Raw genomic sequence first — 26753 nt, forward strand, 5'->3', positions numbered from 1 at the left:
ATTTTAAATATATATATATATAAAGCTAATTTACAAAAAAAAGTGTGTGTTTCTCATTTTCCTGCTAGCACTATCTTCTCTACATGCAAGGGCACTTTTTAATTTAGTGAATATTGCCCATGACTTGACACTATATATATATATATATATATATATATATATATATATATAGTCGGGGAACTAATAGGCAGGGGATATTGGATCTCCAAAAGGGCTAAAAAATACAAAACAGAGCTGTGAGATGGTATTGCTGACTGCTCTTACCATCCTGCCAGCTGGATGATCCATTTATCCACGTGTTCATGGATAATGCTTATGTGGAACTTGCATGCATACAGTAGCCTAGTCCATTCACTAGAATGAAAAAGGAAGCTTCACATCTACAGAAAGGCTGGTGTGTGGAAGCTTCCCCTCCATGGAAGTGAATAGGTCACCCCACTCATAATTGCAGTTCTGTGGGTTATGGTATATCTGTTAGCACATTTCATTTTGGTTTAGAATCAAAGGCAGAGACAACTAAATAACTCTACAACATGTAGTTTCACAAAAGGTATTTTAAAAGTGCAATATTTTCAATTTCCCTAAAAGTCTTCTGGGCAAGGCACAGGTTTACTTCATGTGCCAACATGTTTCAGATCTTCAGGGATGCTGCTGTAAAGCTACTATAGGAAATGCAGCCATTAGTATCTTCAAATACTGGATAAAATACTTTTAGGTTTATTTCTATTTTTGTTAGATTTATAGCCCACCTTTCTTTGAGGAGCTCAAGGTAACTTGCATGTAATCCTTTTCCATTTTTATCTTGGCCTATAAGATACTGTAGGCTAAATAGTGACTGGCTGAAGTGAGTTTTACAGTGGAGCAGATATTTAAATAAGTGGCTTCCTAGCCCATGTCCAGTATTCTTAACTTTTACACTACAGTAGCTCTCTGTTGCTAAGATATTAGTCTTAGCGACAGCAGGTAGAATGTAATTGCCAATATGCTTGGGTTTCCAAAAGTTAAGAATTTTTCCCCATTAAGTACTTGTGGGATTTTTGAATTTTGATATCTTTTAAGCTCACATTAAAATCAGATTGAATGTCATGTTCTTTGAACTGAAGTGCTATTACTTTTGTGGCATCTACACTCAGCATGATTAAAATTTAAAGAAAAGAAATGTCTCCATGTTGTTGAAATACATCAGTACACACCTGTCATGTGCAAGCAAACAAAAGCAGCCAAATAGGAAACCTTCCCCCAAAAGACAACAAACATACACAAATCTGATCACAAAAAAATCTTGTTTTTGCTTTTGGTCCATCTAGTCCTTGAAGTTGCGGTGCTCAGTACAGAAGGGCAGGTGCAGGACTTGAAATTTCCTCAGGGCAATGCAGGAGGCAATTCAATCCAGCTCTCTTCAAGCACTGTGAAACAGAACAGCAGAAATGGTATGTCTTTTGCAAACGATTTATTTTTAGCCCTAGCAACTTAACTCTCACAGTGCAGTGTGTGAATACACCCGCAACAACATTAAAAAATAGTTTGTTACCATCTCTCATTTGTACATAAAATGTTTGGCTAGCACTTTTCCTTGGAATCAATTCTTCTGTGCTAGTTTTATATCACAGTGAGGGAGGTCAGGGGAAGAGGATATTGGAGACACGTTGAGTACTTTCAGGTCAATATAATGGAGTTTTCTTTTTCCAGGGCTAGCAAAGCTGGTTTTCATAATTTATAAAAGCTTAGGCCGGTTCCTCAGTACCGAAAATGCAACCATAAAACTAGGAGGCGAGTTTGCCGGCAGGAACAGTACCATTGCTGTGAATTCTGATGTCATTGCAGCCTCCATCAACAAGGAGTCCAGCCGTGTCTACTTGACTGATCCTGTTCTTTTCACCCTGGCACACATTGATGTGAGTTATAGTAATGAATTAATGGGAAGGTCATAAAATCAGCAAGAGTGAAGAGCCGGGGGAGGGGGGGAATCTTTGAATTTGAATTTCAAATGTCGGGCTAGGTCAGAAGCACAGGTTTATTTAAGTCTACGAACATAAAATTAAATGAGCCTGGTTCAGTGATTATTAGAACTTAAGTGTATTCTTAATGAAAGCTAATTCAGTAATCAACATGAAAATGTAAATGGCTCTAATTTGTTCCTAAGTGAAATTAACTCTTACCTTAGCAGCAGGGCAGAAAACACAAGCTCTTACAATTTTACTTGCTTAATGTAGCAAAATTTAAATGGGACTTAGAGCATTTCACTCTAATTTCATATTGTCTTCTGGAACCTATCAATCATTCAAGTAGGTTTTAGCTGGTGCAGGATTGCTAGGGGCTGGTTTCTGTGCAGCAGCTTTATCCAGTCTGTTTGTCTTCAGCTGATTTCCAAGGACTCTCCAGGACATATTGGCATACTGCTTTACAGTCTTGGTTGGGGCTTTCTGTTTACCTAAAGCATCAAAAAGGCTTTTTAGAAACAAACAACAGACTATGCATGGAAGGAAGCCCACTTGCACAAAGGAGCTTTCTTACTCTCTTCTCATTGCACCCAGAACCTATTTTGAGGATGCACATGGGTTCGATATAGTTCTTTTAATAGAAGCAGCTCCATCAGTGAAAAGCTTCATTGGATTTCACCCCATGTGTTTTCCCCAGATTAGTTTTTGGAGCAGTTTAATTTGTTGAAGATTCCAACTGCTCTTCTGCTCCTGTAGATCTGATCAAAATTGGAAAAGTGAATGCATCACTAAATCTTCAATTATTTAGGAACCACTATAGAAAAGCTACATGTTTCTACTGCTGCAGGATGAAAAGAGAATGGCCACAAGTGGACAGCATGAGCATTGAAATACGAGCTGAAAACTGTAATTGATTAAGGTTAAATCTTCAGTAATATGGACTGTACTAGTACTATAGCATGCTTTAGACTATAATACTTACTTTTAAACTAGCTTGCAGGGTTATTCAACAAAGCCTTTCAGCTAATCTACCTAGCTTTCATCCAGGGTTACACTAATTATACTTGTACATGAATTTTATTATAGTTTGATTAAATGCCTTTGATTAATTATGATCCAAAATTGCAGACCTCAAAAATGTAAAATCAAATCTAAATTATATTTCATGCATATGATACCATATATTCATGATATTACATTCTGTTTTTTCTTTATCCTGGTATTTCACAGCCTAACAATTATTTCAATGCCAATTGTTCCTTCTGGAACTATTCAGAACGGACTATGATGGGATATTGGTCAACTCAAGGTTGCAAGTTGATTGACACAAATAAAACTCATACCACATGTGCATGTAGCCACCTAACCAACTTTGCAATCCTCATGGCCCATAGGGGAATTGTGGTAAGTAACCATAGTTTTAATCAGCAAACACACACCATTTTGAAGAACCAATTAATATGCTAAATGTTGAACAATCTAGAAAGTCAAATTTTATTTAATATTTCTGCATATCCTATTTCACAGTTTTCTATGACCTATGTTCTCCAAAGTACATAATGTAAAATAATTTTTAAAAGAATATTTCTTCAACTTCTTGTATTTAATGCTTTAAAAAGTGTCCCTTCTCAGCAGCCCTATTCAGATATTCTAGTAGCATGTTCAGTAACTATGAGAAGAAAGAGAATGATAATGACCATACTATTTTCCTTGCTGTTGCTCTCCTGGATGCCCTGGACATAGTTTCAGTGTGAGGTTCTGCAGTAGGGACCCTTTTCTATCTGTATGGGCTCTTTAAAGTGATGCAGAAGCCTGGAAAATCAGCGTTCTAAACAAAAAGAACACAAGAGTAAACCTGCAAAGAAAGCAATAAAAACAACAAAAGCCAGTGCTAAAGGAATGATTGGTGAAGGTATAAACATCAACCCCTTAAAAGAATGCTTCTGAGAGAAATAGAGAGTCTGCTCTGTATTCACGGTGGAAACTAGATCATGGTAATGGGAATTACTGGCAGTCGGTGACATGGGAAATAATCCTGTGACAACTGGACATTGCACAGGAAGCCACAGGATAGTTTGGATACCCATCTCCAATAGTGGACAGCACTCTGAATTCAAAGAGCTTACTGTCATCCTTGTTCCATTGCAGTTAGAAATAACCACCAGCTGCACTCTGAGGTCAGAATAACAATCTTGGAGGTGGTTAAAGGGGACATATTGGTGATCTGGAAGGGGAGGAGAATGGAGTGCCCAGGATAGGAGGTATCCTGAAGCTACTGCAGTCCCTTTCCTTCCCCTTTGAGGTTCAATCAATAGATAGCCAAAAATATCCGGAGAGGAGGAGCAAGGATGTGAAAATCTCCTCTGCAGTTTCTCCCACTCTGCATTGGAGGCAGGCAAGCTTCTAAGTTTGGGGACTTAGAGGCATTCCCATCAGATTATGTCCTAATAGTGTTAATATGTGTATGCATTATCAGTATCAGGAGGATGCCACTTTTGATGACATCATGGGATTAAGCCATAAAAGAAATAAAAACTGATAGATAAGAGGAATAATACAGTACAAAACATGTACATGACCCAGAAAGTCCCACTATCCATGCCACAAAAGCACATTTACAAGATAGCGTAGATATGCATGCAAATAATGAAGTCACTATTTGCATGTACGTCTACTGTGTGATGTCAGTGTATTTGGATCCATTTTCTGTTCCAGCACCTATGAACAGAACAATTGGTACAATGATCATGATTTCATCCAAACTCTGTACAAAGTTCTCCAAACATGTGCAGGGTGCTGTGTAAATGGCCAATACAGTTACAGAACTGGCAAATACTGTAAATCTGGGAAAACTCAAAATACCAATAACTATGGCTATAGTTTTGAAAGTTCTTCTCAATATTATGGAGCTACAGCACAATCTACAGAAGATAAACTTAATCATCACTCATTTGACCATAACATTGGCCAAAAAGCTTGATAGGCTCTCTGGACCCTAACGAGATTTATTCATATTTTCTATTTATGAATCATACGTGTATATTGAAAAATTCTAGTGCCATTGAATTTTCATCAGAATCAGAAACGATAATGTATTTGTTTAGTCAATATAGCAATTGTCAATTTTTCCATAATGCCCTTTAAGTTTGTTGTCATTGTTAAGTTCATGTCACATTTCCATCTCCATCAACAATGCACAAAATTATATTATTATTGGTGAGCTAGGCTTCTGTGTCACTCATAAAATAGGTTCTAACTGTGATATTTTAGCTTTGCATTGATCAGTGATGACACTAATTTTCTTCACTCTTCATCATTTCCAGTACAAAAATGGAATGGATGGGTTACTCCTTACTGTCATCACCTGGGTGGGGATTGTCATTTCCCTTGTCTGCCTGGCAATTTGCATCTTCACTTTCTGTTTCTTCCGTGGCCTTCAAAGTGATCGAAACACAATTCACAAGAACCTTTGCATCAACCTCCTCATTGCAGAATTTATTTTTCTAATAGGCATTGATAAGACAGAATATAAGGTAAGCTGTCCTTATTTAACACATCTGTCAGGATCCCCCCCCCCCCCAGAAAGTAATTGGTACAGCAAGGTCAGAGCTAGATTTTGTTAGCAAACAAAGAAATTCCAAACGTGTTTTTGCTATTTTTTTCCTTGATGGATGAGTGCTTGGAGAAAGGCATTGTAGAAGAAATGCTGCAGGCAGGGAAAAGGTTAAGAAACTCCACTCCAAGCTGCTGCTGCTCCTGCCCCACCATAACCCACTTACTTTATACTTGAGAGCAAACGAGATTGAGAATTCTGCATTTAAACTAGAACAAATGCAAAGGCAAACCAGTTTGATTCAGCTCTATATAGCAGGTGGAATGCTACTGTGCCACAAAAATGAATTGGATATTAGCTTTAAAATATAAGAAATTCAGTTCAAGTTCCATTAAAATGGTAGTTGAATAAAAGATGATGCACCAGTTAAGCAGTAAGATTTGATGGGGGCAGTGAGACAGAGGAGCTATATGTATGAGTAGTTGTATGTATAAGTAATAAGTGTTGTGACAACAATTTAGATTGGCATATGGATGCATAGCATGACCACTGTGGAAAATCAGTGATAAAATTTCAACAAAAATTAGATCAGACTGCTCATTGATACAAATGGAACTAAGGTGGCACAGTTAAGTGCTGAATTTTTGGATAGTTTTAGTTGAACTTTGTTGTATCTTCCTGTAGGTGCATCCTGTTTCTAATGATGCAACAGAACCTTGCATAGACATGCAGTACTTTCCTGTCTTTGGAAGGAGACAAAGGCTGTGGAATTCTTTCCTTTGCTGTATCTTTACTTCTTATTTCAATACATGAGACAGAACCATGGCTTTCTAAAATAAGCTTTGCTCAGAATTGAGTCAGTAGAATTTCATTCAACTCTCAGTTACAGAGGAGGGAATGTAACTTGGCTAGTGATATGACAGCAGATCTTCCTAAAAATAGAAAAGCAAGGATATTTGATATTAAAGGAAATAGAATATTCTGACAGTGGAATAAGAATTTTCAACAGAAGGTATAAATAATACATCTAGTGTCTCTTTATCTTCCTGTACAAAATCATCTGCAATATAAGCCTTACAGAAGAGTGTTAACATTTCACTACCAAAAATTAATGGACTGCTTTCTAGACTTGATATTCCATTACACTGAAGAATGCTAATAGGCACATATTTTCCATATCTTCACTCACAGAGTGCAACAGAGGAGATGCTGTAGTTACTGGGAACACAGTGGAGTTCACAATCCACAATATAGTTTCAACAGTTCTGAATACAGTTTCCTTTTAAGAGTTTTTTTGACTGTGCATATGCTGTCAGTACACTCCAAGCAGTCACTGTTAGATGCATATTATTTCAAACTCTGGAAATGACAGATTAAATGGGAAGGTTGCAGTTTGCATCTGATTGTTTCTCTTTCTTTGCAGATTGCATGCCCAATATTTGCAGGCCTCTTACACTTTTTCTTCCTGGCAGCCTTTGCCTGGATGTGCCTAGAAGGGGTGCAACTCTATCTCATGTTAGTAGAAGTATTTGAAAGTGAATATTCTAGGAAGAAGTACTACTATGTTGCTGGCTACCTCTTCCCTGCCACAGTTGTTGGTGTCTCAGCAGCTATTGACTATACCAGCTATGGAGCAAAGAATGCGTAAGTAATTGCTAGTGACCTGAATATTTGTATGAATAAAGCATCTGAAAGCTTTAATGGTAAGGGGATGCCAATGCTATATGCAACTTCCAGTTGGGTGTTCTGTTGTTTACTAGGTTCAGAGAATGTGTTTCCCCGCAAGTCAGATCATAAATTGCAACTTTTCTTATTAACACAGAAGATTGACCTGAAACAAATTGGTAAAAAGTAAATAATTGTTTGGGCCTCAAATGGATATTAAATAAAATAATGATAAAATTTTCCTCTGCTTAAAAGTATCTGATGGACTTAACTCTGAGCTTTTAAGCTGATGCTTCGTTACATTTCTTTGTTCAGCTATATTCCAGCTAGCTTTCTTTCTGGACTATGATAGCCCATGTGTTTCACTTTGATAATATTTTATCAGGCAGGAAAGAACAGGATTAAAATTAGCCATTGCCTTTTATTTATAAAAATAGAAAGATATATAAAAAGTGACAGAAGGTAGACACAAATATTTGTGAGGATTTATGTTGCTGGAGGCATAAATGTGCCTTCAAATAGTGCTTGCGTTGTCCTTTGATGAAATTAGTTACAGTAGGGGCACATACTGTTGAATGCAAGAAACCTGCTTGATTTTGCTGTTGATGAAAGACAAAGAAAAGTGATTCAGCAGGGAGATGTGAAGTGAGTTCTGATAAGCTGACACGTAATTCAGTGTAATAGTTTGTTTTTGTTTTAAGTATTGAATTTCTAGTTGGCAGCTGGGGCATTTTATTGATAGTCTACTGTTGTACAGGAAAACAACCCATTTTGGTTAAAACCCTTGGGAGTAAGCCCCACTGAATTCAGTTGTACTATTAATTATTTTTTTGCAGATTGGCATCTTAATCTGCAATGGACAGTTATTATTAGAGTCTGAATGTCCCTCAAAAAGTGTGTATGTGGGAAACCCAACATGTATTATCTGCCTGGGCTTAAAGGCCTATACAGGAGGCTAAAATAATAATAATAATGACTCTAGATGTTGAACAAATGCTATGTTGAGGCCACGTTAAATGATTTGTCATGGTGGCTGTTTTTATCTAATAAGCCCTTTGTGTTGGTTAGCATATCACAATTTTCTTCATGCTCTTTGGCAATGAGTCGCCAGTAGGTCTCACCACCTCACTTACTTTCTAAAGCTTATTTAAAGAGAGAGAGGATAAACATAAATGTGTGCCCATATCATGAAGGTTAGGATTAGAACGGCCCAGGTTCTGAAAAAAACTTTAAAGGTAGTTGTTCCACACCTCGGCACCCCCCTCCCCCCTTTTAGGGATGTGGTTGTCATTAGAGTTTTCAAAGTGGTTGAAGAAAATCACGGCTTTTAGGCCGTGATCAGTGATGGGAAATGTGATGACCAGAGTAAGTGATCAGCACAGGTATTGGTGAATAATCCGATACACTTGGGGCTGACGTGCTTATACATAGACTATTGTTCAGAATTACCTCATTATGAGCTCAGCACAAACAGACTGAATTAAAACTCAAACTGCATAACTTATTTTCTCAACAAAATACTATTTTTGGAACCCTGGAAAAATAATTTGGTATCCTTGTTCATGAATTATTTTCCTACTTTGCTCTCTCATTCATGTCCAGGAATAATTAGCCTTCCAACTAAGATATAAGGATGCAAAACACCTAGTTATGTGTACGTGCATTTGCCAAGATGTGCTTCCTGTAGATCTGCATTCAAGGCCACTGCTAAAAAGTCACATCATAGCCAGAAAAAATCCATGTGAATAAGTCCTAAGAAATGTTTTACATTTCTATATGTAACATGGAGAGCATGACGTTTTATCATAACATGTTTCTTCTGTTTTCTGTAATAGTTGCTGGCTCAAGGTTGACAACTATTTTATCTGGAGTTTTATTGGGCCTGTTACCTTCATTATTCTGGTAAGAATGTGGTCTCTCTCATTTCTACCCATTTGCCTACCTCTCCTCTAGTTCACTTGATTTATTACAATGGCAGAAATCAAAAGATATCTATGATATTTAGAATCAAAATATCTAAAGATAATTGTATAAAAAGGTAAACATGGCAGATCAGTGTCCTCCTTTGAAATGTGTAAAGACTACTTTCCACACAGGTATCCACATGCACATTTGATGACAAATGCATCTCTAGAGTAGGGAACATTTCTGTGATGGTACATAAATTATTAATCTTAGTGTTAATTCAAGCAGAACCCATTTCTCCCTTGAGGAGATACTTCAGAGACTTAAGTATTTCCTTCTGGTTCCTGAGCTTCTCAGATATATTGTTGTCATTTATTAAGTCTTTCCCTGCCTCCTTGATTAAAACCATACAGTTGTTTGAACAACAGGGGGGCTGTTCCTGGACTCTAATTTATATATTTATTTAGTTTGTTAATTTGTTTTATTTATACCTTGTTATTTGTCCATAGAATTCAGAGCTTCTTCCAGGCACTGGTTAAGCCAGGTTTCCTACAGTTTCAGCAGTTAAACAAAAGTCATGTACCCCCAGACCATTCTGTCACTGCAGTTCCATAGTGAAAATATCCATGATTTATTTCCGACACATTTCTTTTATGATGATATCATGTGTAATTGCTTTAAGGGTCATTTATTATTCTGGATGTACTGAGGCAAAATTAACTTTGTCCATACATGAGTATTTTAGAAATTGTTGTGCAGTTCAACTCCTTGAAGTATTATATGCATTGAGGCCTATCTGTGACAGTTAATGTCAGTCTGTAAGTCTGAGCCAGCCTTTATCCTGTATTGCAAATAGCTACCAGTTTCCTCAGTGAAACCATGTTGTAAGTCCAGGTACTACTTATTGTACACAACATGATGGCCGTTCTATCAACCATACTATCAGAAAAACAAAACACTAAGTACATCATTGGCAACACTTGAAAACACAATCTCTGGAATTCATAAAACAGACACAAATGGCTTGGATCCAGAATTGTGAGGGCAGAACTTTTCTCATGCAACAAATTTTTCCTGCCATCTTTTCAACTGCATCTTCCTGTGCTCCCTTCTTTTTAAGGCTTCTCCTGAGAGTCAGGGACCCACCTTTGTAGCAACACATCATGGGTTTTGAGACAGGACCTGGAGGACAAAAAATGATGTTTTCATATTTCTTCAATGCTTTCCTCTTCCTCCACCCACTTTTTACTGCATCCCATGGCAATCGAGAAAACTACTGTACTGCCAGGAGTAGCTTTTGGATGCTCACAGCACACTGCAGCAGAAAACCGCGGGAATTTGGCTTTGTTTTTGGTTAGAATATGGATCTGTCATGCTACACTGGATCAAAGTCGATATTTTCCCATCAAATTCATGGAAAAGAAGTATAGTTAGACATACTTGATTAGATAGCAGAAATGCCATTTTGCTTGATCACTGACATGCAGTATACAGGAGCTGTACTGTACAGCTAGTTATAGCTATATCACAATGTGATTAAGGATTATAACAGCAAGTAATATATTGTATATCCTTACCAGCATGTCTTCATTAATTATATACTCTCATGTACTCCCAAGGAATGATTTCATGGTTGCAGCAGTATGAGGGCTGTTTGCAGCTTTATTGTTTTTTAAGGAGCCAATCTCAGTAGTATGTCCTCAGGAACATGGTTTGTCAGTTTAAAAACCTACCTTATTTAAACAGGATCTCCCTTTTTCCAGCTTTGTCTTCAAACAAGAAATGTGCATCATGAGAGAACACTAAAAGAAGTAGATTACTATGCTCACAAACCTACAAGGATCTGTTCAGGTTTTATTTTATCTCCTTGACTGCACAAAAGAAACCTGAAACAGCAAAACCCCTTATATTTGTTTGCTTATAAAACTAAAGCATTGCTTAGTGCTATTTACATGAGCCAAAACGAAGCCAGGTGAAGCCTTCCACTATTTTTCTCCTTCCTCAACTCCAGGAAAAGGAAAGACTTTGGTAGCACTTGGTTTCACTTTCAAAGGATTCTGGCTTCATGTGCAAATCAAAAATCCAGCTTTAAAACAAACTCTTGATTAGTTACACAAGCCAGCTTCATAACTAATTTGTTTAATATTGTCTGGCTGAATTAACCAGATGTGTTGCTCAATCTCATGCATGTGGTGCTAAACTTTCATCTAGTGCAACTTTTGAACCAGCCCAGTGTCCTGGTTTGCATGACACAAAGTCCACCATGGTTTTATTTATTTGCTGAGGTGGCTTTAGTGTGCATGGACACCCATGGATATCAAGGTTGTTGTGGCTTGTGTTATCCAGACTCAGATGGCAGGGATTGTTTGAGGCAGATACAACCTTCAAATAATCATAAAAGAAGCCACTATATTTCCATATATCAGTTGCATGTGTAGACCAACATAGTGAAGCTGCTTGTACCATGATAAATCCTAGGCTAATTAACACCGTTTGCTGAAGTGAGATTGGAGTGTGTTCTACAGACCTTTAAAAAAATTCATCTGAGCCCAGACACTATTACTCATGGGTTGAACAACATACAATTAATCTATCAATTAACCAATTTGTTTCCAGTATGAACAAACTTGGCCAGTGTGGAAATTAAGTAGCTGAATGTGATAAGTGACTCTAACTAAAGTTTAGTAAGTCAGGATTTTACTATGACTCTTCTTTTCTTCCCCTATTTTTTGTTCTTTTTTCCTTTCTTTTCTTCGCCTGCCCCCACCCCAAAGCCACTGCAGTATTTACTGTGAGCACTACTTTTTTCAGGTTGCCCCCCACCCCCGGAACAACCCTCTAAATATCATTACACTTTGCGTGGGCCTTGGTATAGCTGCAGATATTGGTGTTTCCTTGTAACCAGGTCAGAGTGAAAATCAGAGTGAAAGACATTTCATCATATTGACCATGTACAGTCAGTCTACTATTATTTACCGGCCATGACATTATTATCTGCCTGCAAATCATTTAGGCTGAGAAGTGAAAGTCTTTTGGGAGCAGTATTCCCAACTTCAAAAAATATGAAACAGCAGGTAGCAATCACTGTGCAGTTCCTAGGAGTAATTCTTCTCTGGCAATTGCTTTGCCCTCTAATCGTCCCAACAAAAAAAAAAAACAAAAAACAAAAAAAGAGGAAGTGTAATGGGAATCGTGTAACTGCAGAAGACCTGTGTGTGTACTTAGTGTGTGTACATTATCATTCAAGACTTTCATATTACAGTCCTTATAAAAATATGGTGATACTTCTGTTGCTTCTGCAAGAGCTGCTGGTGGTGCCATTGAACAATTTATTTAACACTAGCAGTGTGTCACAGTTTATATGGTATAGTTGGAAGTGGGAATGTGACCGTCACATTCAGTTCAGGAAAATACAGAGAATTGGCAGCTTTTGTTTTTAAAAGAGGATGCATTTTCCCTTATGTAAAAGGACAAAACAAAATTGAGTTCTTATTAATAAACTTTCAAAAAATTCATGTTAGAATGTGTCAAGCTTTTTTTTTTAGGTCACTTCTCACAAATGAAACGCTTACAATTTGCAAAAATTCCCTTTCCTTTCTAGAAACATGTTAGCTGTGCTTGGGCTGTAGTGCTACATGCGTTACTGTAAGTGGCTAGTGCACAGGTCTTTCTGTATTTAATTCAATCAAAGAGTGATTTTCATAGAAGTTTAAACCTCTCTTTTGGGTGGGGAGGTTGATCATACTGTAACAAATGTTTAGGTAGATTAAATATGTGCAATTGCCTTTACATGGCCATAATTCATTATATAACAAGCAGAAACTTGCAAAGCTTAAAGTGCAGTTTAAGAAATGTTACTTGAGCAGCAGAGCATATACAGACATGCCAAATAAAACACAGCATGCCAAAAAGTAGTGCCACTTGATCAGTTTCCTGGTAATCACTTAGAATCATAGAATTGGAAGGTGCCATGGGGCCCACCAAGTCCATCCCCTGCTCAATACAAATTCTACTCTGCTGGATATAGCCACAGTTTATCTGACAGATGGCCATCCCTTCCCTGTTTAAATACCTCCAACCAAGGAGAGTTGGCAGGCCTAGTTTTTCCACTGTTCTTGCCTGTTTTGGCCCCTATGGCTTTTCTGAGTCTCACAAGACTAAAAGATTCTTCCGCCTCAAATGTAATTGCTGTTGTGCAGATAATCTGTGTGGTAGAAAGAACATGGCAGGACCACTGGCATGGAACTGGTGGCTATGGAGATAGCTATGATCCAGATCTATACATAGACAAGAGTCTCCCCAATTGTCAGCATGGTCTTTTGACTTGGCAAACTTCCACCATTCTCCCTTAATTTTCAAGAAGTATTATAGGCATTAAATTGATAATTAGATATTGGAAAACAGAGAATATCACCATTAAGAACAATTAGATAAATATAGCAGTTTTTGACAACCTAGTGCACACCAGATGTTTTGCATTACAATTCCAATTAACCCCAGCAAGTATGGCCAGTAGAAAGCCCTAAGGGTGCAGAAGGATCACCACCACCACCACCACCACATTGTGTTTATATCGTTCCTTTTTTCCTCTTGTGAAGAACCCAAGGCAGCTTACATAGCTCCATTTTCCCCTAACAACAATAGGAATACTGTGAGATCAGTTGGGCTGAGCTACAAGTCCAGAACTGGCCCAAAGTTATCTAGTGAGTTTTATGGCCAAGGGGGAGACCAGAACCTAGATTTCCCAGATCCCCATCCTGTACTCTAACAGAAGAGAAACATTGGTACTTTTGGTTTATCAGGTCACTATGAGAGTTTATATAATCTGGGAATGGTATTTGAGATAGTGGGAATAACATTACTGCAGCATGACACAAATTAGTATGTAGAAACCCAGCTGGCTGCTGGAGAAGCCCAGCATTGTATGTCCAACATACAGATTCAGTTCTCTGACCCTCCCCTGTCAGCTCCCAGAAAGTAAGTATTTTAGAAGCTATTAGGTTGTCATCCTAGCAGACCTAAGTGTGAGTCTCTTAAACTCAGTGGGGTTTACTTTTGATTAGAAATGCAAAGGATTGTATTGTTGTTGTAGTTGATGGTAAAGGTTATTGTAATAATCTGATGCAGAATTAGGCGACGAGTATTTTTCTGAAATTGGCTGATATTTGAGATGAGCTGGGCAGGAAATAAACTTGGAATAGTTGATTTCAAAATCTATGATTACAGCTTCCCTAGATTTTGTAACTGGGGTCCATGTGTCTACTGTGTTGGCAGGTATTTTCCTTGATAGTTCATTAGCTCTTGTTGTCTGTTGCCTTTTAAATGTTTTGGGTATGTACACAAATTTCAATACAGCATGTTTCCATTTAAAAAGAAGCATTTAGAATTAGCTTTACATTGTTTTTAAGTGGGCTATTAAATGGATCTTAAGTATGTTTAAGTACACCTAATAAGGGACAATATGCAAGTATGTTATGCCATTAGTACAAATGACATTCTACAAATGGAAAGAAGGTTCCAAACTACCCTGATGAGAAAATTCACCTAACATTAAATGTATGCTAGCAGTTCTCCATTGCACAAGCAGCTGCACATTGTGCAAACATAATGTACAGCTGGTTGTATGGCAGGATGATTCCCCTAGTGCTGTCTGATTTTGCAGAATAGATGCTGAATTGTAGGTTGTAGTTATACAGAAGTTGTGGTTTTGCTGAGGTGTTTTTTATTGTGCATTCTGCATTATTACTTTTATACTTAACAATAGTTTATATACCCTTTTCTAAGGCTTTTCTTTGTAGATCGGGCCAGATACTCAATGAAGTTACCATTTCTAGGAAGGTTAGAAGGAAAATGAGGCAGGATTTACAAAGCAGAATAATTGACTTTTCTTTCATGCTCTGTGCCTATGGGGCCTCAGGATTATTATATCTATAGAGGCGGGGCAACTTGTGTAAGTAATGAGTGGCAGAAAACCATTAGTATGTCTGAAATGATTTAATGAAAGCTTAGATCATGACATGTCAGGAGTTGTTCTGATCATTTGGACTGCTCCATCTGCATCTTTAATAATTAACTAAGTTCAGTAAGAGTTCAGCTTGCACGCTCATTTAGAAGCCTTCTTCAGAGAACACTTCTCTGGCTGCCAGTCCCGGAGAGGAATGGACTTCTGCATGGCTAGGAGCAAAGATCTGGAGATGCAAGAGCAATTTTAGAGCTGCATTTGTCAGGTAACAAAAGCTCCAGGGAGGACAAACAGGGTCAGAACATGTGCAGTTCAGTTATGTTACTTTAGAGTGGTGTTTCTGTTCTTCTGTCTTATCATATCCATGTCAGCACTTCAGGCTGTGTGGAATGAATTTTAAGCTGCTAAACTCAGGTGAATGTGATTCAATTGAGTAGGTTGGTGGCTATAAAACAAACAGTGTAAATGCTGGTTAGAAAAGCTTGGATTTTGACATTCATGTAATTCAAAATAGGTTGAGATTAAGTCCTTGGACTTCTACAAGAGAGCACCATGAACCTTGTGAATTGCCTTGGGAAACTCTACTGAATAAACTGTGGCCATGCTTAGAAAAAGTAAAGCTATTAAATTACACTTTCAAATTAGCTTGAGATCTTGACTGGTTCTAAGCATGGTAACCATAGTTTATCAGTTTAGATGTAATGGTTAATTGAAGATGTTCTGGTTTAATTGACGTTACAATGGCAGGGATTACATATATGGACAGACACCCCATTTTATGATTATTCAGACTCGGGTAAATTTCATTTGAGCCGCCTGTGTTTGTACCAAAGTGCTGGGTCCTTGTGCATGTTTCTCCATACAGTTAGGGATGTGCATACACAAGTCTACTTGGATTCAGATACGGTCCTTACTCAGTAGGTGTGCAGATCACATCTGATGGGGTATGAGAAATGATTCATCATGAAGAAGTTAAAGGGGAGAGTTATCCAAATAAATTTATGGTTTTATAACAGCAGAAATCTTTGTGTTGGAGAGTTTGAATCCATGGGTTGAAATAGCTACCATCAGTGGATTTCAGAACATAAAATACTGTAAATTACTTGCTGATTCTGCATTCAGAAATTATGCATACAAATTGTTATTACAAACAACCGCCATGAACTACAAATGTGTGTACTTACCTGGATAACAATGATAAAAATTAGTACAGTGAAAACTAGGCAAAATAATATTTTTTCATAAAAATGGAAAGTGGAAATCATTTACTTTAGATGTGCATTCTTTTCTAAGTCAATTGCCCTGCCCTTTCTGCTTTCCATCTTATATGATAAAATGCCAAGCCTTCCCATTTCTGTAACACATGAATATATTTTGGAGACCTACTTATTTAAAAGTACTTGATCTCCCCTGCCCCTATGATGAAAGGTTAGTGACAAAAAGGCAATGCATCATCACAGAGCTTCTCTCTTTGCTATGTTGCTTGTCTTGTTGTTTAAGTAAAGAATGAATAATGCTCTACTAAGTACTCAGAGCACAGGCAAATCAAGATTTCTGAATATTATTTTCAGATAGTGATTGGGGTTCTTTGGTTTACCGATTGAGCTTTAAATTATATCATATTTCACGGAGATGTGGGGGAGAAGTATGATATTCTCTGTTGTCATAGTTACTTTGTCTTGGGACTGTGGTACTTCATTATATTCTTGAAGAGACTTTCATTTTCACCTACTGTCATATTCATGAGCTTTATCATCTTAAACAAAGTACAGTGATTTGTGATTCTTTTGTCCCCACTGCCTGCCTGCTCGCTTCCCTCTCTTTCACTCACACACACAGACACACTGTGTGTGTGTGTTCCATACTTAAGAAAAGGCTCCAGTCATTTTTCCTAAATTGAATGTATTAATTTTGTATTGATGCATGTGTGAGTTGGATTTGGATCATGCATCAACATTCATGTAAACAGAAACGTGATTTCTTCATCAGCTTTAATACAGGCTGGTTTTTGATACTTTTGTGTACCCTTTAACCCCATCAGTAGTCTTCTGACATGAGTAGTATGATGAGAAAATAGTTGTGATCATAGTTATGGATGCTTTCAGTCTCAAAACTTTTTATTTTGTCTTTCGCTCCATAAATCATACCGATTTCCATAGCTGATATTCATGTGCACCCAGCTTATCTTTTACTTCTGCCAATAATCCAAAACCCCCATGTGTTAAAAAAAGTTGCTGTAAATAAAATTGGGCTTACAGATTGTGTGGCCAACTCTAAGTCCATATTGCACTTGTGTAAAAGTATCGTGGTCCTAGCAAAGTAGAAAGTAAAACAAAACAAATTGAAACAACTTTTATTTGCATAAAATCTTTGGCAACTCTAGCATTGTCAGCCGTGACAACATTGTGTATTGATTGCTGCCAAAAGAGTCTAATATTTTCTTTATCTATCATGCCAAGGAGAGGGGAGAATTTTGGAAGGCAAAGATCAAACTTCCCCCTCTCCAGATAGCCTTCAACTCCTAGGAGCCATCACCAGTAACTGTGCAAGCTAGGGCTTGCGAGAGTTGCAAGCCATATATCTGGAAGACCACAAATTGCCCACACCGCCTCTAAAGGGTGCAAGCAGAAGATAAACAGACAACAAAGAATTCAATGTGGAAACAGGGAGGTTAAAAGGAGGTAGCACTCCCAGTTAATGGGAAAGAACAGGGCAATAGGAAACAAGGAAAGGTGGGGTATGATTCTCACACCTAGAAGAAAGAAATATGGCTTCCTCAAGGAAATGCCATCGCTCAGTTTTTGGGATTCCTGAGGACAAGAAATCTATTAGATGGAAAAAGGAAATGATTGTGAGACTAGAAGTCAGGTCTTCCACTCTGGAAAGCTTGTATAAACCACACAGGGATCAGAGTAGAAAGAAAAGGGATCATAAAGGGGCCTTTTTAGTCTTCTAGGATTTTATTGCATTATCCATCCTTCCATCCCATGCAAATAATGGAGTAGCTGCAACCAATCATGGATCCCTGATTAATTTCTGTGCATGTTAGATATATTAATAGTATTCACACATTACATTTTAGGTGGACACATAAAGCATCAACAAATCAACATTAAATACAGCTGCAAGGTTGAAGACACATATAAACGTATACATGTATTTTTTGTAATATTACTTTTCATAAAAATGTTTAGCATTAGTCAGCATGTGGTATGAGTAAACCCAAGCTAAAGCATCAAGAAATATGTAAGATACATACTGTGAGATACATACTGGCCAGATGTTAACATTTCTTGATCTAATCCATATTTGCCACCACTTTGCTGAGGGTGTCCTGCCACCAGACCACAAAATAGTTCAGAAAATGATTACATGTTCCTTTTTTGTTTAGTCTAGAACATCATCATAAATCAACTTGTAACTTGAAGTAGTTTAATGTTACTGTTACCTGTTTTGACAGCTGAATCTTATCTTCCTGGTGATCACACTGTGCAAAATGGTGAAGCACTCAAATACTTTGAAGCCGGACTCTAGCAGGTTGGAAAACATTAAGTAAGTGTGTTGTGTTCAAATCCAAGAACGGTTATCTTCATTTTTCCAACTTATAAAAGCTCCCTTCCATTAGGGCATACGGTTTTGTCTCCTGGCAACCACAGATGTCTATTAGGAGCAAATAGCATCAGTCCTGCTTTTGCCACATTTATTGCTAAAATGTCACAGATGAGGGTCAACATTAAACTCCTTCTACTGGAATGGCTTTGGTGCCTTCATGGAACACCTACAGTAATTTCTTCTGCATTTTAAGTGTTATTTCAAATGATGTTTCCCCTTGCATTGCTGAAGTTGTTTTGCTAATTTGCATTGTTAAATTATTCTTGGATATTAAGGATTTGCACCAGTTTTCCCAGTCAAAATGGTCCCAAAGAAATTTTGATCCTATTACTGTTGTGATCTTAAAGTGTATCTGCTGCTTTCATGTTGTTGAATGAAGTGTTTCTTTTTATCCTGGTGTTTTACAAAAGTCACAGTATTTCCTTTCTGTAGTGTAGAGCAATAGCTTAATTTAATAAATAATAACAGCAGTGGATCACATACTAGGTCAGTTAGGCAACATAAGGACTTATCTTCCAATTTCAGTCTATACTTCCTTTGTGTGGTAAGGAGAACAGGTTTCTAAAAGGAAAAAAAATCAGGGTAATCTAAATAAAGTATATTGCCCTTGCATTGCCTACCCCTGCTTAGATCATTCGATATAGCGTTGCTTCAGACTGAACTGTTTTGCTTAGGAGGGACAGTTGGTTTTGATCATAAACACTCTAACTTAGACAAACTCTGTTGAGATGATTGGGGTTTCCAAGTGAATTGTGATTAGGAGTGGGCTCTTTAATTTTCTTTGAAGATAGAATACGGAAGAACAGATTTTACAACAAAGCTAATTTTACAAACAGGATGATGCTTAGATAGGTCACAATATCAGCTTCATTGCATGTTGCATGTTAAGAGAGAGAGAGAGCTAATCTTTAGCATCTCTCTCTTTTCTTCCTTTTCTTCTTCTTTCTGTCTTCTCATCCACACCAGTAATTACCGTGTTTGTGATGGCTACTATAATACCGACTTACCTGGGTAAGATAGAACCCTATATTAACAAATTAAAAGCATGAATAAAATTTTTTTTGCAAATTTGGACAATTTTATGGATTGTCTCTAACTTTAATTAACAACTTTGGAGAGATCTAATTTGCTAAACTATTTCCAGCTATTATATGCTTTTTATTATTTTAAACAGCTTGCGTCTGCACTTTGAATTTTCTAATTTTAATTAATTTTTGTATAAAATTACTAAAATGCTTTCTGATTAATTTCAATTTAAATTCTGTCTAATAATTTTGTTTCTCTTTTCTGCTTATAATGCTTTCTAGCTATGAAGATAATAAGCCATTTATCAAGTAAGATCATTAGTTAGATGTGGAATGCACTGAATTAAACCCTCTTTCCTTTTCATTCTGTGCTGTTCTCTGCAATTTCTTTTCTCTCCTGAAACTATTCACAATGAAATATCCTGTATAGTATAATCCTATACACATCTACCTAGAAGTATGCCCCATTGAGTTCAGTGGGACCTACTCCCAGGTAACTAAGTGTAGGATTGCAGCATTAAAGACTTATTTTGTGACTAAATCCATATATTTGTCACATTTCAGCAAAGCCTTTCATATGAAAGTTAGACTCTAGTCTCAGTTTAGCAAAGTTTTCAAGCTGTAGGTTATTGGATTTTGAACTGCGATTTAACCTTTATGTACTTGTGTTGCTTATGTGTGTGTCAGATGCAAACACAATTTTTACAATATGGGCCTCTATTAGCGGTTACATTAGACTTTTCAATTTCTTGTAAAATATACATCCACCCATTTTTGCAATCTTGAGTAAGAGATCATATCCACCACTGCTGTTTTCACTGAGGATGAAAAGTATCAGATGGAATTATTCTACCTTTAATAGAAGAAAAATTGATATTTTAAACATATTTTAATATGAACCTAGTTAAGCTGCAGCAAATAAAATTGTAATATGCAAGTGTGCAGTGTGCACTTTAACAAAACAGCAGTGTTACTTAATTTAATTTTCTTTTCCAGGTCTTGGGCCCTAGGTGCATTTGCTCTTCTGTGTCTTCTTGGTCTGACGTGGTCTTTTGGCCTGCTTTACATCAACGAGGAGACCATTGTGATGGCATACCTCTTCACAGTATTTAATGCTTTCCAAGGGATGTTTATTTTCATCTTTCATTGTGCACTTCAAAAGAAAGTGAGTCATCTTACATATACATGTTCCCTGTATCATTCAGAATACCATAATTACCTGCTTTTTAAACAATTCTTCACAAAAATGTTAATAGTATATAAGGAGACAGAAATGCAGAAATACAAATAAAACCTGTATTAAGTTTACAAGTTTCAAAACAAGCTAAAAGAAAGGGGGAAAGGTTTAAACTGAAGAAAATGAAAACTGCAACACAAATTTCCATTAAATGGAGTGATTTTTAGAAATATTGATCATGATGATAATGATATAGAGCAAATTAGTAAATCATTTTAGTTAAAATAGTTAAATGTTAAAATAGTTAAAAGCATAGCTGAAAAATTACCGGTGAAGAAGTCATTGATCAGCCTCAATGCAGCAGAGTTAATTAATTGCATCCTATTTCTACATTCATCAGAAATTACATATGTGTATAAAAATTAAATGTATTTTCCGAGAAAATTGCATTTATAAACATCTTTTCTTGGTATGACTTTGGGACATAGCAGTCCAACAGCTGTTCTGACACTGGAGCACTTCAGCAATCCTGTGTTCTTTGGGAGATCAGGCAGGTCAGGAGGAGCAACAGAACTGATCTAAGTTCCTTGCTCTCATTTCTTAATAGATTACATACGTTTTGTCTTTCAACACACCCGTTTGAGTCAGAGGGGTGGGGGGGTGGGAAATAGGAGCTTTAAGATCCTGTAGATCTTGGTACCTCTTCCCATCCCCTTCCTCCTCATTTGCATCTTCACCCAAGGACAGGAATCCATTTTCAAATGAGGAAGCCTCTGTGATGGATCCTGAAGTGGTTGCAAGTAGCAGGGTAGGCAGGAGGGAAAGTACAAGTCTTTGGATTTCCCTACCTAGGCTCTCAAAGGAGGAATTAAGTAATATCCCAGGGTCCCACAAATGCTTTTCCTGAGTCCATAAGCTTGCTTTCTAAAGGTTCCTCATCCTGAAATACACATTTCATTCATTTTGGCATGTTTCTGAGGCAAAAGCTGTGTTAAACTGTTAAATCAAAAGGATAATTGTCTTCCAGTCTGGTCATTATACTAGGAGGTACAGATCTGGTTGATTGACAATGAGTCAAATCTTCACAAATTTCTAGAGGTTGTCACCAAATGTTTGTTACCAGGAAGCTGAGAAAGAAACATGACTGTTATCTTCTCTTTCCATATTTGAAGAACAGACTTTAAGTAATAGCATCATACATATTCTACTAATTTTAGATAAACCCAGCTACTGTAATCCACTAACATCAAACAGAAAACATTGTTGAATAGAACTTGCAATAAAATAATAAATGTTGCTTCTAGCATATACTCTAAATATTAACAATGACTTTCTGGCATCCTGTACCGGATAGAAGGATCATGGAACTATGACTTTTGTGCTTTGTGCAAAACATTCTGACTCCCAGTTTCAGCTACCAAGGTGTCTACCATAGAGTAGGAGAGAAAGAGGTCAAGACATCCCCAGGATGTCATATATCATGGCAGTACTGGTTGCCTTCCCACACCCCCAGGATGCCCCCTTCACCCATCTCTGAGGTTTCTCTTGCAACCTCCTAGGTACAGCTGGTGCATTCAGATATGCAGCTGGCTGTGGGGTTCAAAAAAGGGGGCTGCTCTGAGTATGGAAGCCCAGCTACAAGATTGGGCCAATCTTTCAGCTTTGTATCTAGGTCTCTGAAAAACTGTATGTCCATCTCAATCAGTGATGGTGAACCTATGGCACATGTGCCACAGGGGGCATGCAGAGCCCTGTCTGTCAGCACGCAAGCCAAGTTGCCCCAGCATCGCCCCAGCAGCTGAGATACAGATAACAGCCCACATAGGGGCCATGCTCATGCTTGGAAAGGATGATGACACGAGCCATGACTCATTAGCCATGACTCGTCCGAGCTTTCACATGGCCGGTCAGTGCACTGCAAAGTTTTTTTTTTTTTTTTTTTTTTTTTTGCTTGGCCTGGCTGTGAGTTGTTTTTTCTGAACTAAAACCTCCGTTTTCAGGTTATATTACAGTGTTGGCACTTTGCGATAAATAAGTGGGTTTTGGGTTGCAGTTTGGTCACTCGGTCTCTAAAAGGTTCTCCATCACTGATCTAGATGCTACCTAGTGCCCATAGGATCCTTTTGTTGCTAATTTCCATTTCATATAATGAGAAGCACTTTCACTTTTTAAAGCTGAAAACAAATGATGTGGACACAAATGAGTTGTTGTATATAAAAGGTGTGGGGGAAAGTACAGTAAGACAATAGGAGATAAATTATTTTTTAAAAAACTTTGTATTTACCAATGGCAGGTTATCCATATTAGAACCCATAATTTACAACTATCAATAAAATTCTTATAAATCAGATTGCTGTTCACACATTGAAATTCCTGATTTTCAGGTCCTGCCATTAATTTAAGATCATTCAGTAAAAAGCATGCTGAACTATTGGTTATTTTAGTAAGTGTTCAGTCAAAGTGACCTTTTTGTACTTAAAATAAAGTTGGCATTTCAAAGTCCATTTAGAACTGGCATGCTAGCTCATTTATTCATCTGTTGTTTGTATCATGAAACCAGGAATGACCAATTGGGAAGAAATGTACTTCACAACTGAAGAATTGGGGTGACTATTTGAGGCCTTTAAAAATAGATTCAAGCCCTTCCTAGTTTAGGATATTATAAATTCTTGTTCTTAGAATGATAAGAGAAAGTGTGCACTTTTAAAATTTCATAGTAGAATGTTGTACTTTTTTCTATTAAGCAGAGTCAGCAGAAAGTAATATTAAAGTGACAGTCAAGTACGGAACCTAACACAAGATTATTCATGCCTCAAAGAATGTTTAAGGTTTAAAAGTTTTGGTGTCTTTCACTAGATATCATTCTACCGCTGTATAGATTGCTAATGCAGGCTTTTTATTCCAATATTACTAGCTGGTCACTAAATTGAACAGAGAAAAAGAATTGTGAAAGTGAAAACTATTATGTTTCCAGTCCTGACAAGATGATAGTGCTGTTACCTCAGTTATGAACAGGCTGTAATTTAGAAATAATAACAGTGGAATGCGCAGCACCAACAGATAATGTACATTCACAGCAGTATAGACATTAGGCAAAATCAGCCCTGGGGAGTGGTATTTGGGTGAAAAACCTTCTCGTCACACATCTCCTCTTGGATTGCAGTTGTCTGAAGCAATTAAATTACTTTAATTTAGATATATATTATTTCTCTAGAATTTGACAGTATTTGTTAGTATAAGGGTATACATTTTTTGAACTAAACAACATGCAACACTGAGATTTAATTTTGTGCCTGCATCCCCAAGTAAGCTCAATCAAAGTTATGTTCTCTTGAAATTAGCGTAAATAAGTCCTGGTATGTAACCTGCACATACTCAGCAGAGATACACAACAGTAACAAGTTAGTTCTTTTAATGGCAGTAACTCCTGACAGCTAAGGGCAGTTCAGGGTGAGTTAATCTTTAAAGTACTGTAACTATGGTGCTCAGCCATGTTCATTCAATTCATTGCTTTGATTTCATTGCTTTGTAAGTCAATAGCATTTATTTGTTTATTATATTTGTTCTCCATCTTTCCTTAAAATATGCCCAGTGCACCTAACATTCCAGTTGGATTACTGTAACACGCTCTACCTGGGGCTGCCCCTGGAAACGGTACGGATACTTCAGCTGGTACAGAATAGAGCAGCCAGGCTGCTGACAGGGACCGGTCGTTATTCTCATATAACGCCAGTCCTCTACCAGCTCCACTGGCTTCCAGTTGAAGTTTTGGCCCAATTCAAGGTGCTGGTTTTGACCTATAAAGCCCTGAATGGCTTGGGACCGGGATAGCTGAAGGAACATCTCCTTCTTAATATGTCCTCACGTCCCTTAAGGGATAGGCCCTGCTCCAGGAACCCTCCTAAAGGAGGTAAAAAGGACGTCTACTCAGAGTAGGGCCTTCTCTGCAGTGGCGCCCAGATTGTGGAATGCGCTCCCCTGGCGCCAAGCCTATAATCTTTCGGTGCCAGGTCAAAACCTTTTTATTCAATTGTTATTTTAAAAAATAGTTTTTTAATGGTTTTAACAGTCACTTTTGATTTAATTTATTTTTATTGGTTATATATTATTTGTTGTATTCATTGTTTTATTGTATTCTGATTTTAATAATTGTAAGCCGTCCTGAGATGTCATACATAAAGGACAGCATATACAAGTTTAAAATAAATAAATAAAATTCCACTGTTTGGAATGTCACTTTGGGCACATTTGTAAGCCAGTTTAGACGGAAAACAGGCCTACAGCTCCCAGCATGCCCCAGCCAACATCACTGGGAATTGACTTATTTTATCCACCCAAACTTGCATAGAATTGGATCCTTAGGAAACAATATAAAACCATCTAAACATCAGTTTATAACTTATGCAAAGAGCAGGCAGTTAAAATATTATTCAGATAAAATGTGGGTTAAGCACAATATAATATAGAAAACAATTCAGCTTTATAGGCCATATGCTTGTTTAAATGAAGAGTGTTTTGCCTGCTGGTAAACAGTAATAATGTAAGATCCCTTAGTAGATAATCCCAAAGTTTCTGCCACTGAACCCTTTGTGAAATGTCTACTGAACCTGCGCAAAGTATTGGTAGGAGACAGAGAAGGGCTTTTCCAGAACATCTCAGTGCCTGGGCAAATTCTTACAGTTGCTTGGATCAGGCTGGTTCCCATCAAGCAGTGAAGAATATGCACCGAAGTAAGTCCTGGATTCTTTTCAGTGTGTACTGGGACACACAGGGAATAGCAGCCAAGTCAAAGTTATATATACCCATTTTGTTTATGGATTGCTTTTCCTTCCAGTTCTCCAAGCTGAACTAGCAAAATCAAATGGGAAAAGAATAAGTATATCATCTTTGGAACAACCTCCCTGCAACAGGGATACCTTTTTGATACCACGTTAAGACAGGACGCTTTGTGGAGACTGTTAAAGATCTCTCTGGTCATCCAGGGGCCTTTTTTACCTTCCTTCTTGGCCAGGCCTTTTTTGTTGTTTTTAATGTATATTAATGGTATTTTAATTAATTTTTAAATGCTTTAAATGTTGTTTTCTATAATTATTTTGTTTTTATATCATGTTGTGAATCACCCAGAGAGCTTTGGCTGTGGGAAGTATAGAAATATAATAAATAATAATAATGATTCCATGGTAGTTTACCTTGGTCTCACTTTCAGGAAGACCTTCAACTGGTTAAGGATGGGAGAAGCCTGATCTTTCTCTCATTAATACCTAAGGTGCAAATGCTGGTTGAGGGAAGATGGAGCTGGACCTAGTAGCTGCAACATGGAGAGAGATCTTTCCACAGTGTCCCCTACATTTCTCTTTTTCCTTTACCAGTGTACACTGAAGGAGAATCAAGATATTGACTATATGAACTTTTATATAGAAAAGTATGCCTTAAACTAACTGAATGAATAGCTGTTTTTAAAGTTTCCAATCTTTATTTAGTGACCTGAACCAAAGCTAAGTTCAGATTTCATTCCTCATCTTTCATAGATTTAGGAAGGCTAGATGTAGTCTTGACCTTTGATATCCTCTATGATCACAATCCTTTCAGCAATTGTCAGTATTTCTCTGGGGAAATGCATGTGGGGCATATATCACTAAATACAATGGTACCTTGGCTCACGAACGCCTCGGTTCACGACCAAATTGGGTCAAAAACAGAAATTTCTGAAAAATTTTGCCTCAGGTCATGAACTCTGCATCAGGTGATGATCTTAATCATGCCCATCTTCCCCCCTCCCCCAAGTGTGCCCACAATTACGCCCATCTATTGCCATGGCTGCGCTCCTGCGGGGATGATGGGCACGATCGCAGTCGTACTGGGGGGGGGGGGGGGGGGGGGGGGACGATTGGGGGGGGGGGGGGGGGGGGGGGGG

General features: G+C 37.6%; 1 protein-coding gene across 17 annotated transcripts in view; it reads left to right on the plus strand.

Moving 5' to 3' along the window:
- ADGRL2 (adhesion G protein-coupled receptor L2) overlaps nt 1–26753 on the plus strand; it is a 425162-nt gene that overhangs the window by 387388 nt on the left and 11021 nt on the right. For all 17 annotated transcript variants that reach the window (XR_006414954.1, XM_044432483.1, XM_044432481.1 and 14 more), the window contains 8 exons: nt 1308–1430; nt 1690–1895; nt 3171–3344; nt 5264–5473; nt 6917–7137; nt 8994–9060; nt 18486–18577; nt 20659–20827. Coding sequence is in view for 16 of the 17 variants with exons in the window: in XM_044432483.1 (XP_044288418.1) it covers nt 1308–1430; nt 1690–1895; nt 3171–3344; nt 5264–5473; nt 6917–7137; nt 8994–9060; nt 18486–18577; nt 20659–20827 (1262 nt within the window). In the remaining variant the exon portion in view is untranslated. The remainder of the gene's footprint in view (nt 1–1307; nt 1431–1689; nt 1896–3170; nt 3345–5263; nt 5474–6916; nt 7138–8993; nt 9061–18485; nt 18578–20658; nt 20828–26753) is intronic.

The sequence above is a fragment of the Varanus komodoensis genome, unplaced genomic scaffold, assembly GCF_004798865.1.
Source record: "Varanus komodoensis strain SLA01 unplaced genomic scaffold, ASM479886v1 scaffold24, whole genome shotgun sequence".
NCBI lineage: Eukaryota > Metazoa > Chordata > Lepidosauria > Squamata > Varanidae > Varanus > Varanus komodoensis.